Below are 15,151 nucleotides of genomic sequence, written 5' to 3' on the forward strand. Positions count from 1 at the left end.
ATTCCTCCTCAAGTCAAGATAGAAACAGAAATCCAGTTCAAATCAGAGAAAATATTCAGGCGTGAGGCAAATGTCAAATGTCCAAATCAATTCTGTGTAAAGGGAAGAACACGACAAACTTAATGAAGCATCTGAAATCTGAGGTGAGGCTCCGTGTCTGACGTGACCCCATGACGAGCACACGACCGGTGTTGGAGTATTTAAATGTATTAAGCACTGAAACTTTAATTATTTTATCTGGGAATTAATTATTATGACCTTTGTGTTTATTTGTATATTAAAGTTAAATATACTTTAAATTGTTAAAAGTCAATATGTTAAATTTCTTCCAGGTCGTCTGACCTTGCCGGGAGGTCAGAGGTCAACAGATAAACCATAATAGATGAACTGCTGCAGTAGAACACGCAGCGGGCGCTGGTTGGATGACTCTCCGTCAGGTCAGTGTCTGAAGCAGAGGTCAGCGTCGCTCTGGGCCGGGCGAGCCCCGATCAGAGGTGGTGAAGCAGCACAGACACCAGACACGTGTCCGATGCACTGATTGTCGTGCTGCTGCTGCTGAGCGAGCGCTCGGCTGTGGGATTATCTCTCCCAGCTAATGCCTTAAGCAGGGCTGAAACCGACCAGACCCCCGCTGCACTGTGCCGTGGACGAACCACAGAGAAACACGGTGGAGAGGAAACACGGAGGTTGTTCTCTCCTGACGAGCGAGGGGGACTTTCCACCTGACGCTGAATCCACAGCTTCTGTTTCCTGAATGAAGTCGAGACGCTGAGAGAAATGAGGGAGGAGATTTTGGGGCAAACAACAGACTGATGCTCTCATGACGAGTCCCGGATTAGATTAAACCTGCAGCTGCAGAAATATTATGTCATATGCACATGTGTGATGACGCTGCATGGTACAGAGGGAAGTGACTTTAGAAAAATCACATTTCAACAGACTTCCTGAGCAGAGCTGGTTCACAGATTCAACACACAGACACACAACTAACAACCAGTCACTCTCACACACACTTTACAAAAACTGTTTGAAAGGAAATTATTTGTAATAACTTTGTTCTGATATTCATCTATTTGTGAATATGGGCTATACAAGTAAAATGTGATTGATATTCCTATATATTTATATATATATATATATTTCTGCTGTTTTTATAAATATAAATACAGTTTATATTTTGTTGTACTATCCACTCCAGCAGCACAAGATCACTTTAATACTGGACACTGACACAATCACATCATTGCATTCCATACCTGTATCTGTATATATGCTCTCCGTATGTGATGTATGTGATTTATGTATATATGTCAGTGATGTGTTAGGGGTACAAGATACTGGATGATCTGAATTTCCCTCGGGATTAATAAAGTATCCATCTATCTATCTATCTATCTATTTGACCCAGGGTTCAGTTCTGATGACACTGCACTCAGCAAACTCATAGATATACCACACCCTCCTCATAGATATTGACATACACCTGATTTTTATAAATATCTCTGCATTTCTCCCGATCCATAATGTCTTAGTTTCTTCCTTGGCCCAAACCCGACGCTTCCGACAAGTTTCAATCAAATCGGTTCAGCAGCTTTTGCGTGAAAACAAACAGTAATGACAACACAACCTCTTCTGTAGGTGAAATAAAAGGATGACATGTGTTTAACAGCACAACTCAACAACACGTCAAATCATCTATTATGAACTACACAGTGTCCGTTGCCTTTGTTAGTATATTTTGGACTCATATCACTATTTGTCAGTTGTGTAGTCAACTATAATCTGGTGTTAAATTCATGATATCGTGCACATGGTTCTTCCCACCGAACACAACTCATGTCCAGATTCAAATCAAAGCTTCCGGCCGTCGATAGAGACGATACCTCGAGCCGGACTCTGAGATGTAATGACAGTTGACAGGATAACAAAGCCAAAGTGATCGTATGTCATTTCCCCTGTACACTGATGACACTCTGCTCTTCATCAGACTGAAGCCACTTAATGGCTCCTGCAGAGGTTCTGGTTTGATCTCTTTGAAGTGACATGTGAAAGTGCAGCTTTGAAGCTGAGCAGTAGAAAGTAACCGCTCGGGGGGGAATTAGTGATCTTCTTCTCTGAGCCGCTGGTCGGACGCTGAGCGAGGCTGAGAGACGACACACCGGCTGGTTCAGCGGGAATCGACCTCACGGGCACCGGGCCACTCACAGGGAAGGATCGGAGGGAGTCTACCGCTGTCTTAATGCTGCCTTCAGAGATTCTACTGGATTTCTGCCCTGAATGATTTAGATTAATGATAAAAATCGGTGTAAAGTTTAAATCAGGGGCGACTGATGAGTGCACAGTTCGACATTTTTGTGTGTACATGTGTGTCTGTGTCTCTTATTCACAGCCTGACAAAAACGAGACAAAATTTCTCCATATTCGTGCGTCAGATTCGGTGGAGCCATCTTATCGTAGTTCATATAGTGTCCATGTTTTGATCTAGCTCTACGTTCACAGGCAAAAGAAGCAGAAGAAGAACCCTCGCCACATGATCGCCTTGTTCTTATAACAGAAATATAAAAGTCAAAAGGAAGTGGTCCGATAACAGATTTATTTATTTTGTGTATCAGCGCAATAGAAGTAAACTAAACATGGTATTATATGAAAACCTACCAATAGATATATTAAAATCTGTTGGATTCAGATTTTCATTTAGATCCGTATCCATCTCAACATACACTAAAGTGATATTGTAAATCGAGAGCTGTGCTGAAAGGTTAAAGAAAGTTGGGGGGGAAAAAGCCCTTAATCTGCCCTTTAATCCACATCCACACCGAAATGTAATGGGTTCTATACCCAGACCCAGGAGATTGGTTTTGTGTAATCCTGATAACAAACAAACCAAATAGAATGTCACTCGGTGCAGTTTAAACTTCCACCGGGGGCCGACTGAACCATCAACCACCAAATTACACACACTCACGAATGTGTCTGACTTTTTAAATCATGATCCATTAATCATGAGCTGGGAAATCTCCTGGATCCACCCTGTCAATCAAGTTCACCCCAAAAATCCAATGGGTTCTGATTAGGGACGGGAATCGTCAGGGACCTCCCGACACGATACTATCACGATACTCAGGTGGTGATACGAGATGGATTGTGATTCGATTTTAAACACTGGATCATGGAAAACAGTTGAATCATACCTTCAAATACAACACAGTCAAATTCACTTAGAGCTTTACAAGTTTTATTTCAAATATTAACATTAACTTAATGACTGCCGGGCAGCCAATAGAGAAACTAAATAAATAAATAAATGTGCCCTATTATTGTATAGTCCCTGTCACCTGCACACAAACTGACAGATTAAGAAATGTATGCCACTAACTACTTTTAAACAATAAATAAAAGGTCAATTTAATAGAATGAATAAAAGTTTACTTAAAATATAGACTTTGAAATAAACAAAAAGTAGGCTATGCTTCACTGTTGTTTGTTTGCTATGCTAAACTAGTGCTTGGGTGTGTTTAGATTATTGTGCAAAAACAAGAGCTGATCAACATGCTCTGGGGTGAGGTTACTTCTCCCCCCCATATAACCCCCCCCATATAAAACCAGAAAATATCATTCACAAGAATCGCGATTCGTAACTGAATCGACCCCCCCCCCCCCCCCCCATCCCTTGTTCTTCTACAACAAGATTCAGTAAAACCGGTTCAGTAGTTGTTGTGTAACCTGCTGACAAACTGCTACTCCAATGTGAGGGTGCTGGTTCCACTTTGCGTATTATTCATAGAAGTGAATATTCCTTATCGAGCAGCAGACTCATCCTGTGTTCACTCCCCCTCCTCCCCCCCGGTGGCCGTGGACCTCTCACCCTCAGCGGGCAGCCGCCGCGGAGTGGAGTCGTTACAGGAGGCCAGACGGTGGGTTCTATTTTTAGCCGGAGTCCTTTCGGCTGGCGGTGGGTTTGAGTGTGTGGAGGTTGGGAATCTGGTGGCCGTGTCATTAACACTCTCTCACTGCCATTAAAGGGCCGAGTCTGCAGACCTCCGGATGAGGCCGACACAGTAAATACAACTATTACACATCTTTGTGTTGTGCGTCGGTGCCGATGCACTGACGCAGGTGTGCTTCAGGATTTCACACATGTTCCTGTCACACCGCTCACTCGGGTCTGACGGTGAGTTCAGGCACGTCGAGGGCAAAACACTTGTGGCCTTGCTGAACTGAGTCAGAGACAGTGACAAATCCAACATGGCTGACAGGAGCAGTGATTGAGCTCATCACATATATCAGTGAGTACGTAACAAAAAATATGACAGCAAAGAAAGGACGCAGACTTTTCATGGATATTCAGAAACTTCAACACAACATATGTCAGGTCACAGTCGCACAACAAGCCGGTGATTTAATACTTGTTGTTCTGCCTCACAAACACTGAGCAACAACTAAATTCAAAGCAAATTAATCAAATAACAATTACTGTTTTAAAAATGATAACCTAATTCTAAAGCAATAAATGCCAAAACAATTCACTGGTGCAATTAAGTCAGAAGAAATTATTCCACAGACACTTTCTTGAGAGCTGTTAGCAGATGGGAGCGATCTAAAAAAGTTGAATACATTTTTCTAAAAGATGTTTTTTTTTGTCATTTTCGTTTCTTATCAAAATGATGAGTTCATGTTCCTGACGGTTGCTCACAAAAGGTCATGATTGACAGCTGTACTGGCTCCCCCCCTCCCCCGATCACTACTGTGGCTTCAAATAATCGGCACAAACCAGTTTATCTGGGATATCGGGGCTTTCTTTCTGGACATGGGTGGGGGGGGGGGGGGGACACGTCGTCTTTATCTTTATTTACAATCTGAGATTTAAGAACAATTTCTCTGGACCCAGTTCACATGGATTCCAAAAAGGATAGAATAGAAACTGTGGTCTGTGTTTCCCTGTGATCGGCCTGAGTTGAGACGAGTGGCCAGCAGCAGAGATTAGGAGTGTGGAGAGGCGGTCAGGGGCGAGCGAGGCCGATACCAGGAAGTGGCATTATCATGGAGGGGGGGGGGGGGGGGATGAGGAGGAAGTGAAGACCCACGTGAGTCACAGAGCAACACAACACTCACGGATGCACATAAGCATAGACACACATTCATAGGGGAGCTCCCGCAGCAGATGGCCGGAGGATTACTCCCTCTCTATCCCCACCCCCCCCCCCCTGGTCCCAGACAGGACGCTGCAGCTTTACTCGTGTCGGCCGAGCGCGGTGAGCTGCCGTCGGGGCCGACCTGCTCCGTCCTCACCTTTCACATCTGGTGGCCTAAAAACAGGCTTTCACATACCAGCAGCATGAGTCCACACTGTGACGCTCTCACGTTAACACAATGACAGTAACACAAGTGCCTGTGTCGAGCTGCAGAAACGACAATGAGTTTGAGTCCCTCGCTGTGACCGACACTCCAACCTGCACAACAACTTATCGCAGTTTGATTCCTACTGATTCGATTTCTTTACAGTAACCTGATTTAACACCCGGGAAATTATGCAATGCCATAGCATGCATTTATTTCACTGCTAATTGCCATCCAGAAATAGCCGAGTGTGGTTACAGACAGATCTGTCAGAGACTGTGTCCTCCCGTCCTCCCGTCTTCTCCCCCTCAGACTGCCAGCCACCATCCGGGCTCTGAGGGCCCTCCATGCAGCGCAGGACGAGGACTGAGGGAAATGGATTCTGAAAAGCATCAGGGCTCTCAAGGAACAAGGAAGCCGCTCTTCTGGTTTGTCTGCATTTCCCTCAGTGGCAGTGAAAGTCTGGGTCTCTTTAATCAGGGGGAGAGCATCTGCCACGTCTGAGGAGAAGCCCTCAGCTCTGACTGGAACACACGTTTGTGTCTCTGGTGCAGGAAGTTCAAAAAGATTCTTTAAGAACAGTCACTGTCCTCATGACATCATCAATATTTATAAATTATAAATACTTAAACAACCTGATGAACAAAGCCTTTTAGTGACCAAACTACCTTCCCTCCCTTTACAGCAGATTTACTTTTGATCCTGCCTGTAAGGGCCATCAGATCGAAAAGGTATGTTATTATTTGTATTACAGACAAATCACAGACGATATGATTTAGAGAATCACGCAGTTGATCACTTCAAAATTTGAATCACATATTAAAACCTGCAGTCACTTATATTCGTTGAGCCACGTTTGGTAAATTTGTGAAAACGTTTATATACCAGAAATCTGTTTTTTGTCCAGAGCCATTTTGGTTCTATGAGAGAAGAAGAAACATATTTGAAGGGGGCGACCTGCTCCCATTGGACGGTACAAGCTGTCAATCATACAGTATCCACGCCCCAATGCAAACGGTGCTTTATGATCTATTTGTCTCTGAATCTTCAGAAGACTTGAAACCAGCTTGTTAGGAAAATGTTTCCTGAAGTTATAAATCAAATTAAAGTAATTTTCTCGTTACTTCAATAGAAACAGCGTTGGCTTCACGTTCCAAACCAGAATCTCTCATCCTTGTTTCTGTCTCTCTTTCACTGTCACTGTCTAATAAATTCAAAAGGCTAAAAAACAAATCATCCAGTCGACACTGAGACAGATCCAAGTTTCTTTAGAAAGCAAACAGTGAGGGAGTCAGCTCCAATCCCTGTGCAGCATCTTGTTGGTGAGATGAATGATGGGAGATGCTCTCGTCCGGATCAAGGCCTCTGAGTCTACATCTAGAAACCGAAGCCGTGAGAGGCTCGGGTACGAGTGGAGGGTTCTCCGAAGCTTTGACTGTCACAGCGGAAAGAACCACATCCTCCATTGGTCTCTCTGCGAGATATGGAATTGTTATAACTGAGATATGGAATTAAACGACGGCCTAATTTATAATTTCACTTTGCTGAGGTGTGCTTCACCCACCGCATCCCCTGCAACCCTCAAACCCTCTCCCCTCCACCCCCCCATCTCATCATTCTGTAATAGAGGAGGTCGGTGGTGGTGGCGGCCGTCCAGCCTCAGGCGGCGCTCACACCAAAGATGAGAAATGGTCAGAACCGATCAGTGGGAAACAATACGCCCGGGGCTGAGCAGTGGAGATTGGCAGACAATAGTTTGAATGGAGAGAAAATCAATCAGCGGCAGAGACGAGCAATTTGTCTTCTGGACGGGAGCCAAGTGTGTGGAGGAAAGCAATCTGTGTTTTTATTTTTAATGAGCTAAACTTTTTATAACAAACAACTTATTTATTATTTCAATTGCAACTATACTTTTTCTGACGTTACCCATTGATCCGCATTAGTTGAACAGTGTTTTTTGCTTAAGGGCACTTCAGAAGTACGTCTCCAGACAAACCAGCATCTCTCTTGTTCCACTGATGTTCACATGTCAGGAGAAATAGATGGAAGAGATTTTAACCAGGATTCAATACGCCTCTGTCGTAATGGTGAATGAGGAAGAACGACATCAGAAAACAAAACTTTCCCCTGAAAATAACGATAGTTATTAATTAATTCAGCTTGTTTTTATATATTTACTTTGGTCTGAGTTAATAATTATCCCCCTTTCATGCAATAACTTCAGCCAGAAACATTCATAAAACTTCATGAGTTCGTAGAAATTATCATCGTCCAGTTTCAAACCTTTAAAAAGCAATAAACTGACTATAACATGAAAAATATCATAGAGAAAAGCAGAAGATTATGATTTTGTTGCTTCATAGCAACAAATCTTTGTTTCTTGTGAAATCATTCAACGTTCTAAGAATTCACAACAAACGTTATAACAACAGATTCATATTCTTTTCAATTCAGGAGCTGGTGAACGATGAGTCCGGTAAATCACATAGACTGGATGGAATATGGATTTATCTGCTCATTCCTTCCATTGAATTAATAAAAGCATGTTCTGATGTCCAGAGGGAACGAGAACACCTCAGTGCACGTGTGAGCACGGAAGTTTCCAGAAATGTGAACAGTAGGATTTAAATCAACTCACATTACGAAGCCATAATTCACAACAAGAGTTACAGAGCAGTCAAACTAATAAAATGTGGTTTTGTGTTTATTTTCTCTCACGGAGCGAAATCCCAGTTCAGCTTTGCTTCCTTCCCAGTCACACACACAGACGCTCCAGCTTCAGACTCAGACTGACCACACAGGCTGCAAATAAAGACGGATCCTCCCACTATCCAGAGATGAAGCTAAAGTAACCAGGATGCACCAGGTTCACTTTTGTCACATTGTCCATCTTTAAATTACAGTCTATGGATAAAATAAGAACAAATAACTGTGGATTTATTCACTTTGATGTGGATCCTCAACTCTGGTCACCAAGATGAGAGCCGAACTTTACACAGATGGGAAATGTTGATAAATGTGAAAACATATTTTTTGCCGTACAACAATACGACTTCTCTGCTGGAGGCTAACAACTGAGTGTGGACTGTAACGTAAAGCATTGATCAGATACACACTCCAAACAGGGTCAGTACCCACAATGTCACACACACACACACACACACACACACACACACACACACACACACACACACACACACACACACACACACACACACACACACACACACACACACACACACACACTTACATCGACTCAATGTAACCTTGACCACAGTCATGACCTCCCTAAACTTTAACCTTACTCTAACCTCTTAACCTTAACCTGACCCTTAACCTTAAAACATGTCTTCACCTTAAATTCATTGAATAAACATTGTATAGATTTGAGTTTTGTCCCCATAAAGAAGTCAAAGCGACCACTCTCACACACAGAGACACACACAGACACACACAGACACACACACACATTTACACACAGGTAGAAGTCTTTGTCTAGTTCTTGGTCAGTTACATTTAGAGCAACAGCTGAAAACTAAAGTTTGTTTATTTCAAACATGCAACAGGTCAAATGTGTTCAAATGAATGAAGTAATCTAAAACTTAATTTTACTTACAGAACTAAATTAAAAACTATCTATAAACACGTCTCCTCACATTTTCTTATCCTAAACATTCCGGAGTGATTCCTCTGAGAAGTTGTGTTTTGTTTTTTTATTCCTGTGATGTTGTTTTAAATGTCTGCAGAGGCCACTGAGCTGTTCCTCCTCAGACCCTCAGGTGCTGGTTCTGTGCTGGGACCAGTGAGACGTGTTGGGACCAGTGAGACGTGCACCTGTAGCCCGCAGCTCTTACCTCGGACACACAGCAGGGACATCTCGGCCGCTCTGTGTGCAACAGGAGCGGAGGAGCCTTCAGGGACCTTCAGCCCTGGAGCCTGTTGCACCGCAGTTTGTCTCTCACTCATTCATCCAGAGTCCTGCTGCTCCTCCGCCACAGAAACCAGTGAGCAGCCGGGAGGCAGGTGGGCATTCCGGGTCCAGGTTCCACTGATGACCGTCACCACCGCCTGAGAACCAGGGACTGAGGGAAACCACCGGTGGACTGGGGCGGCTCTAGTGCTGCGTTCAAAGACTGGCGTAGAGCTAGGAATTAGGAGATGTCACCAGAAGCATCACAAGCGTTCAGATTATGAACTGAAGCCAAAAATACATGTGTATGGTGTTATGGGACAGTCATAGAGCCAGGCATAAGAAACATTTTGATTCTAAATCAATGAAAAAAATATGTATTTTTTGCATTCCAATATTAATATCAAGACTAATAATAATGCTGCTGACGATAGAAATAATAATAACCTCTTTCAAAACAGATTATACAAAGTGTTCACAAAGATGGACAAACAAAACATCAGAGGCAACAATAACTATGACATTTAACATTCAAAGACAAAATCCAAAGTTAGAGACAAGAAATAAAATGATTCGATTCAAGTGCAGCAAATGATATAGTTCAAAATCTACATTCACAGACAATAAGTTCAAAACACAACATCTGCTGTTACTTGGAAACGTTAATTTTTCATGATTTTTAAGATTAAGATCAAACACAGGAGAAGCAGACAGGAGAGATGATTAGTTTCAAGATTAATCTACAGAATTCACAGGATAATCTGTTAAATGAAAGCAAACAGAAGAACCATGAAAAACCTAAAACACAACGTAACGGCTTTGGAAATAAAAATGTACCATTAAACCTTATATCTTAGGATCATAGTGATAGGATCACTTTTTACTTCACTTTATATATCTTTTATCTTTTATATATTTTTATTTAGATATGTTTATGTCTAAATAAATGTTATTTTGTATAAATATTAGAAAAAGTGAGTAAATAAGAAGTAAATAGTGAGTAAATATGTATTGATTTTTTATTGCTTTTCTTATGTGTGTTGTATTTATTGTGTTTTTATGTTTCTATGTTCATTGTATGCACCAATAACCAGAGCAAATTCCTGGTAGGTGTAAACCTACTTGGCAATAAATACTTTCTGATTCTGATTCTGATTCAGATGATAACTGCTGCTGAATTGTTTTTCTTGATGTCATCGATCCTTTGATTTTGCCAAAGTCATTTTAGCTCGAGGAGACTCACGTGATTGGATCAGGAGGAATCTGGTGTGTGATTCTACAAATCTGGTTAATTTTTATTTTATTTACAAAGATTGAGATGATGCCACTTCCTGCACTTGAATGAGCTCAACTTCATCTGTGATGCATTTTGTAAAGTCACATGATGGATCAGTGACACATCGGTGGAATCTGAAAAATGAAGAGTAGATTCAACTGGAGGATCGTTCTGTCTCATCACTTCCACCTGTTTCCAATCAACCTCTGAGCAAGAGAGAGCTGTGATTGGCTGTCATGAGAAGATTAAAGCACCTGTAGGGCTGGTTCCTCACCACTGCACCACTGAGGCCTTCAGACGTCTGGTTGTTGCAGCTCAGCTGAAGTCAGATCGAGGCGCTTCACTTTGTGTTGGATCATATTGCTGTCTGGAGCCATGGGACCTGTGAGAGGGTAACTTGAGCTTTATTCTGTGCTGTGTTTTTGTGGAAGAATTAAATGGGAAACTATAAGTTTTAATGTGACTTTCATGTTTTATAGTGTGGTGCTTCTATGGCTGCTGGTTATTGACGGGCTTCAAGCAAAAATAACATGTAAGATAAGTCGACGTTTCTATTCAAATTCAAAAACAAACAAGATAAATGACAAATGTTTTATTTCTCTACAGCATCCGGTAAGGCCTCTGAACCGGACATCAAGGTGCCAGGCCACCTGGCCTTTGGCTACCAGGCCCGTCCCCAGGCTCAGACGCAGCAGGGACAGAGCTACCAGGCCCGTCCCCAGGCTCAGGCGCAGCAGGGACAGAGCTACCAGGCCCGTCCCCAGGCTCAGGCGCAGCAGGGACAGAGCTACCAGGCCCGTCCCCAGGCTCAGGCGCAGCAGGGACAGAGCTACCAGGCCCGTCCCCAGGCTCAGGCGCAGCAGGGACAGAGCTACCAGGCCCGTCCCCAGGCTCAGGCGCAGCAGGGACAGAGCTACCAGGCCCGTCCCCAGGCTCAGGCGCAGCAGGGACAGAGCTACCAGGCCCGTCCCCAGGCTCAGGCGCAGCAGGGACAGAGCTACCAGGCCCGTCCCCAGGCTCAGGCGCAGCAGGGACAGAGCTACCAGGCCCGTCCCCAGGCTCAGGCGCAGCAGGGACAGAGCTACCAGGCCCGTCCCCAGGCTCAGGCGCAGCAGGGACAGAGCTACCAGGCCCGTCCCAAGGCTCAGGCGCAGCAGGGACAGAGCTACCAGGCCCGTCCCCAGGCGCAGGCACCGCAGAGCAACATCCACCAGGCCCGTCCCCAGGCTCAGGCGCAGCAGGGCCAGAGCTACCAGGCCCGTCCCCAGGCTCAGGCGCAGCAGGGCCAGAGCTACCAGGCCCGTCCCCAGGCTCAGGCGCAGCAGGGCCAGAGCTACCAGGCCCGTCCCCAGGCGCAGCAGGGCCAGAGCTACCAGGCCCGTCCCCAGGCGCAGCAGGGCCAGAGCTACCAGGCCCGTCCCCAGGCGCAGCAGGGCCAGAGCTACCAGGCCCGTCCCCAGGCGCAGCAGGGCCAGAGCTACCAGGCCCGTCCCCAGGCGCAGCAGGGCCAGAGCTACCAGGCCCGTCCCCAGGCGCAGCAGGGCCAGAGCTACCAGGCCCGTCCCCAGGCGCAGCAGGGCCAGAGCTACCAGGCCCGTCCCCAGGCGCAGCAGGGCCAGAGCTACCAGGCCCGTCCCCAGGCGCAGCAGGGCCAGAGCTACCAGGCCCGTCCCCAGGCGCAGCAGGGCCAGAGCTACCAGGCCCGTCCCCAGGCGCAGCAGGGCCAGAGCTACCAGGCGCAGCAGGGCCAGAGCTACCAGGCCCGTCCCCAGGCACAGCAGAGCCAGAGCTACCAGGCCCGTCTCCAGGCTATGGCTCAGGCACACTTCCAGACTACACCTGGCCCCAGGGATCAGACTAGGTTGGTTGAAATTGTAAATTTGGTCTATTCTATTTAAATGTCTACACTCATTGTCTTGTGAATTTCACTTTAGAGGGCAGGCGACCAGTCTCAACTATGGAAGCAAAGGAGGATTGGGCTAAGGCCCGAAATTGCACATTATGCCTGCAGGGGTGAGTCTAAACTTATTTGAGGAAATCTTGGTTCTGTTTACTGCACTTGAACAACACTCATGTATTGTGGTCTTGATCTATGTAAAGTGCCTTGTTGACCTATGTTATGATTTTGTGCTATTGCATTAATACCTTGAATAATCTGTCCTTTCAGGTGCTGTAGGTGTTTCATTCTATGACCCATGTTGAACTAAACGTGTACCATGAGTCTTTTGAAAAATAAAACAATTTTGGTATATTTGTTTGGAAATCTAATTTTAAACTGAACTGAGTGTTCTCAAGGTACCGGATGTTTTTATATCTGCTTTTTTCATGAGGAAGACTCAAGGCAGTCCAGCCAATAGGTTGAACATGAGTTGATCTAGTAAAGTGGTTTTCATGGCGTCTCCTTGTTGCTGTTGAAACTGCATCATCACACAAGCCAAGTTTCCTCAATTCTCAACTTGACGTTAAAAGTTGATATTCCCATTTCTCAAATTGTATCTTAAAATTGCTCAACAGTGCCTATCCTTTGGATGAGTGGTGGGAATGTGGTGACACGACAAACTACAGGCCTCCCTTTAATCTGCAGTAACTGGTTTTGGCCTCTTGAGAATTGAAACAAGCTGAACATGACTGACACAACCTTAATGAATCTAAGCTTGGTTTTAAATGCAGTACAATGTTAGCACTTAGCATGTTAAGGCTCGGCACTACCTGGCTCTTTTGTTGGATGTTACATTTTTATTTAGTACCCTTTTATACCCAAAGGGAAATATGAACCCAACTGTGGAAACTTTGACAAGTCAGTGATTAATTCATGACTTTAAGAACCAGGTATTAATGCAGTTGGTGCAAAACAATGGTAATTGAATAATCAGGTGACCAGAATATCACTCGATGCTAATTGCTGGTCCTGCTCAGTATTTGCTGGATTTAATAAATGCCCAAGTGTTCACTAACAATTTGGTCCAGTGTCTGTCGTGTTCAAAACTGGTCTCTACTGCTCCCATGAGGCCAAACCCGTTAGTGCAGATTGAATGAGGCATAACGACACAATGATGACATCAACTGTCCAAGAAATGCAAAAACGAGTTCAATGCATCGAGGGATTAGTTAAATACCAACAGCACCTGAAACTACCAGGAGCAGTTCATTCAGTTTCTGTACCAGACTTCTGAAGTGGACAAAACGTTTTTGGCATCACCTGAAAAGTGTCTGAATAATTGATCTTTTTTGTTCCCTTGTTTGTCTGAGCATAAAGAGCTAAAAGCAAATAATATGACTGAAAGATTGTGTTCCCCGCTGGTTTCCACTGCCCCCCAGTGGCAGATAATACAACTGCTGCACATTGGGTCGTTCAGAGTACCTCAGGCTCATCTCTGTTAGAGGAAGTTACAATTTTATTATGGACAAGTTTAGCAGTGGACAACCATTTGCAGAATACCTGCTTATCAATAAGACATTCACAAGGATGAAAAAAAAACCAGCATGAATAAATCAGTGTTCAGATGTAGTATAGAGACGTTTATAGTATAGAGAATCTGTATTTGAGTTATAAATGTGCAGCTTTTGCTTCATTTTCCATAAGAAGCATAATCTTACTGTCTTCAGCTGCAGCAATAAACCCACAAATCTACAAATGTGACGGCATTAAACTCAAATCACAACTGATTTTCCATTTATAGGGAAATTAAACTCCACAAAGTCATTCACACCTCGTGTTTCTATAACAAGAGATGACACATAATTTTAAACTGTTGCTCTGGGTGAGCTTCTGGAACATGCAGCCTTATGACACATTCGGAAAAAGGTCTACTCAATCACTGAGAACCTTTCTTTGGGCTGGTAAATCCGGTTAAAACTGTCAACTAGAGTCAAGTTGTATTAACAAGTAACTAAAATGTATCTGAAATGCATAATTTTAATCTTCTCTTTCCTTTTACCTTAAAATAGTTGACACACTGCAGACCAGGTCAAAGTAAATATTAAATCAGAATCTGTACTTGCTCAAAGTCGTAGAGTAGCAGAGTAAATTCCTCGAGGCCTAGTGAAATTATTTTTCTGTTGTGAAAGAATTATTTAAAATAAGTGAAAATCTGGACAATGAAAACTGTACATGATTAGCAATAAGTGATTCAGCCACGCAAGACATTTAAATAAAATGTTAAACAGTGAAGTAGAGGAAACATATAAGCTTCAGTGCAAATATCTGATAACATATTATAAACTTTACTAATACTATAATAATAAATATTGTTATTATCGTCATTACTTTAAGTACTAGTTATAGTAGTAGATGAAATGGTAGTATAATTTGTATTGTTACAATCCTTATGAGTGTAATTAAAATAATGATAAATATTATTTTTACTAGTAGTACTAGTTGTAGTCGTAGGAGTAGATTAAGTATATTAATATCATTATAATATTTAGTATAATAATAAAACAAAAATATTAAGAATTGTTACTATCAGGGCTATTCTAAGTATTAGTAGAAGTGTTATGAATGTGATAACTATCATAATTAATTTGTAATATGATGATTCATATTACAATCATTATTATTATCATTATTAGTAGCATTATGATTACGATCGTTATTATTTGATCATGCTGATAATGATGAGTATGAT

General features: G+C 43.3%; 2 protein-coding genes across 3 annotated transcripts in view; one reads left to right on the plus strand and one right to left on the minus strand.

The window, feature by feature from the left end:
- Window positions 1-9,537, minus strand: part of LOC133933402 (protein unc-13 homolog B-like) — a 31,524-nt gene extending 21,987 nt beyond the window's left edge. The window contains exon 1 of the mRNA XM_062380498.1: window positions 9,192-9,537. Coding sequence (XP_062236482.1) covers window positions 9,192-9,303 — 112 coding nt within the window. The 5' untranslated portion in view covers window positions 9,304-9,537. The remainder of the gene's footprint in view (window positions 1-9,191) is intronic.
- Window positions 9,538-10,759: 1,222 nt separating this feature from the next.
- On the plus strand, window positions 10,760-12,772 carry LOC133945546 (uncharacterized). Of its 2 annotated transcripts, XM_062382042.1 has the most exons (7): window positions 10,760-10,915; window positions 11,003-11,055; window positions 11,130-11,707; window positions 11,840-12,235; window positions 12,332-12,384; window positions 12,458-12,536; window positions 12,691-12,772. In XM_062382042.1, the coding sequence occupies exons 1-6, from the start codon at window positions 10,899-10,901 to the stop codon at window positions 12,504-12,506; spliced, it is 1,146 nt and encodes a 381-aa protein (XP_062238026.1). In that variant the 5' UTR covers window positions 10,760-10,898; the 3' UTR covers window positions 12,507-12,536; window positions 12,691-12,772. The 2 variants fall into 2 exon arrangements, with proteins under 2 accessions (XP_062238026.1, XP_062238025.1); XM_062382041.1 differs by having other exon boundaries at window positions 11,130-12,235.
- Window positions 12,773-15,151: the final 2,379 nt, after the last annotated feature.

The sequence above is a fragment of the Platichthys flesus genome, chromosome 3, assembly GCF_949316205.1.
Source record: "Platichthys flesus chromosome 3, fPlaFle2.1, whole genome shotgun sequence".
Lineage (NCBI taxonomy): Eukaryota > Metazoa > Chordata > Actinopteri > Pleuronectiformes > Pleuronectidae > Platichthys > Platichthys flesus.

Coding starts and splice junctions, on each gene's coding strand:
- LOC133945546 (XM_062382041.1), top strand. Junction 12,236..12,331: donor GCTACCAGGCCCGTCCCCAG/GCGCAGCAGGGC, acceptor GCCCGTCTCCAG/GCTATGGCTCAGGCACACTT. Junction 12,385..12,457: donor GGCCCCAGGGATCAGACTAG/GTTGGTTGAAAT, acceptor ATTTCACTTTAG/AGGGCAGGCGACCAGTCTCA.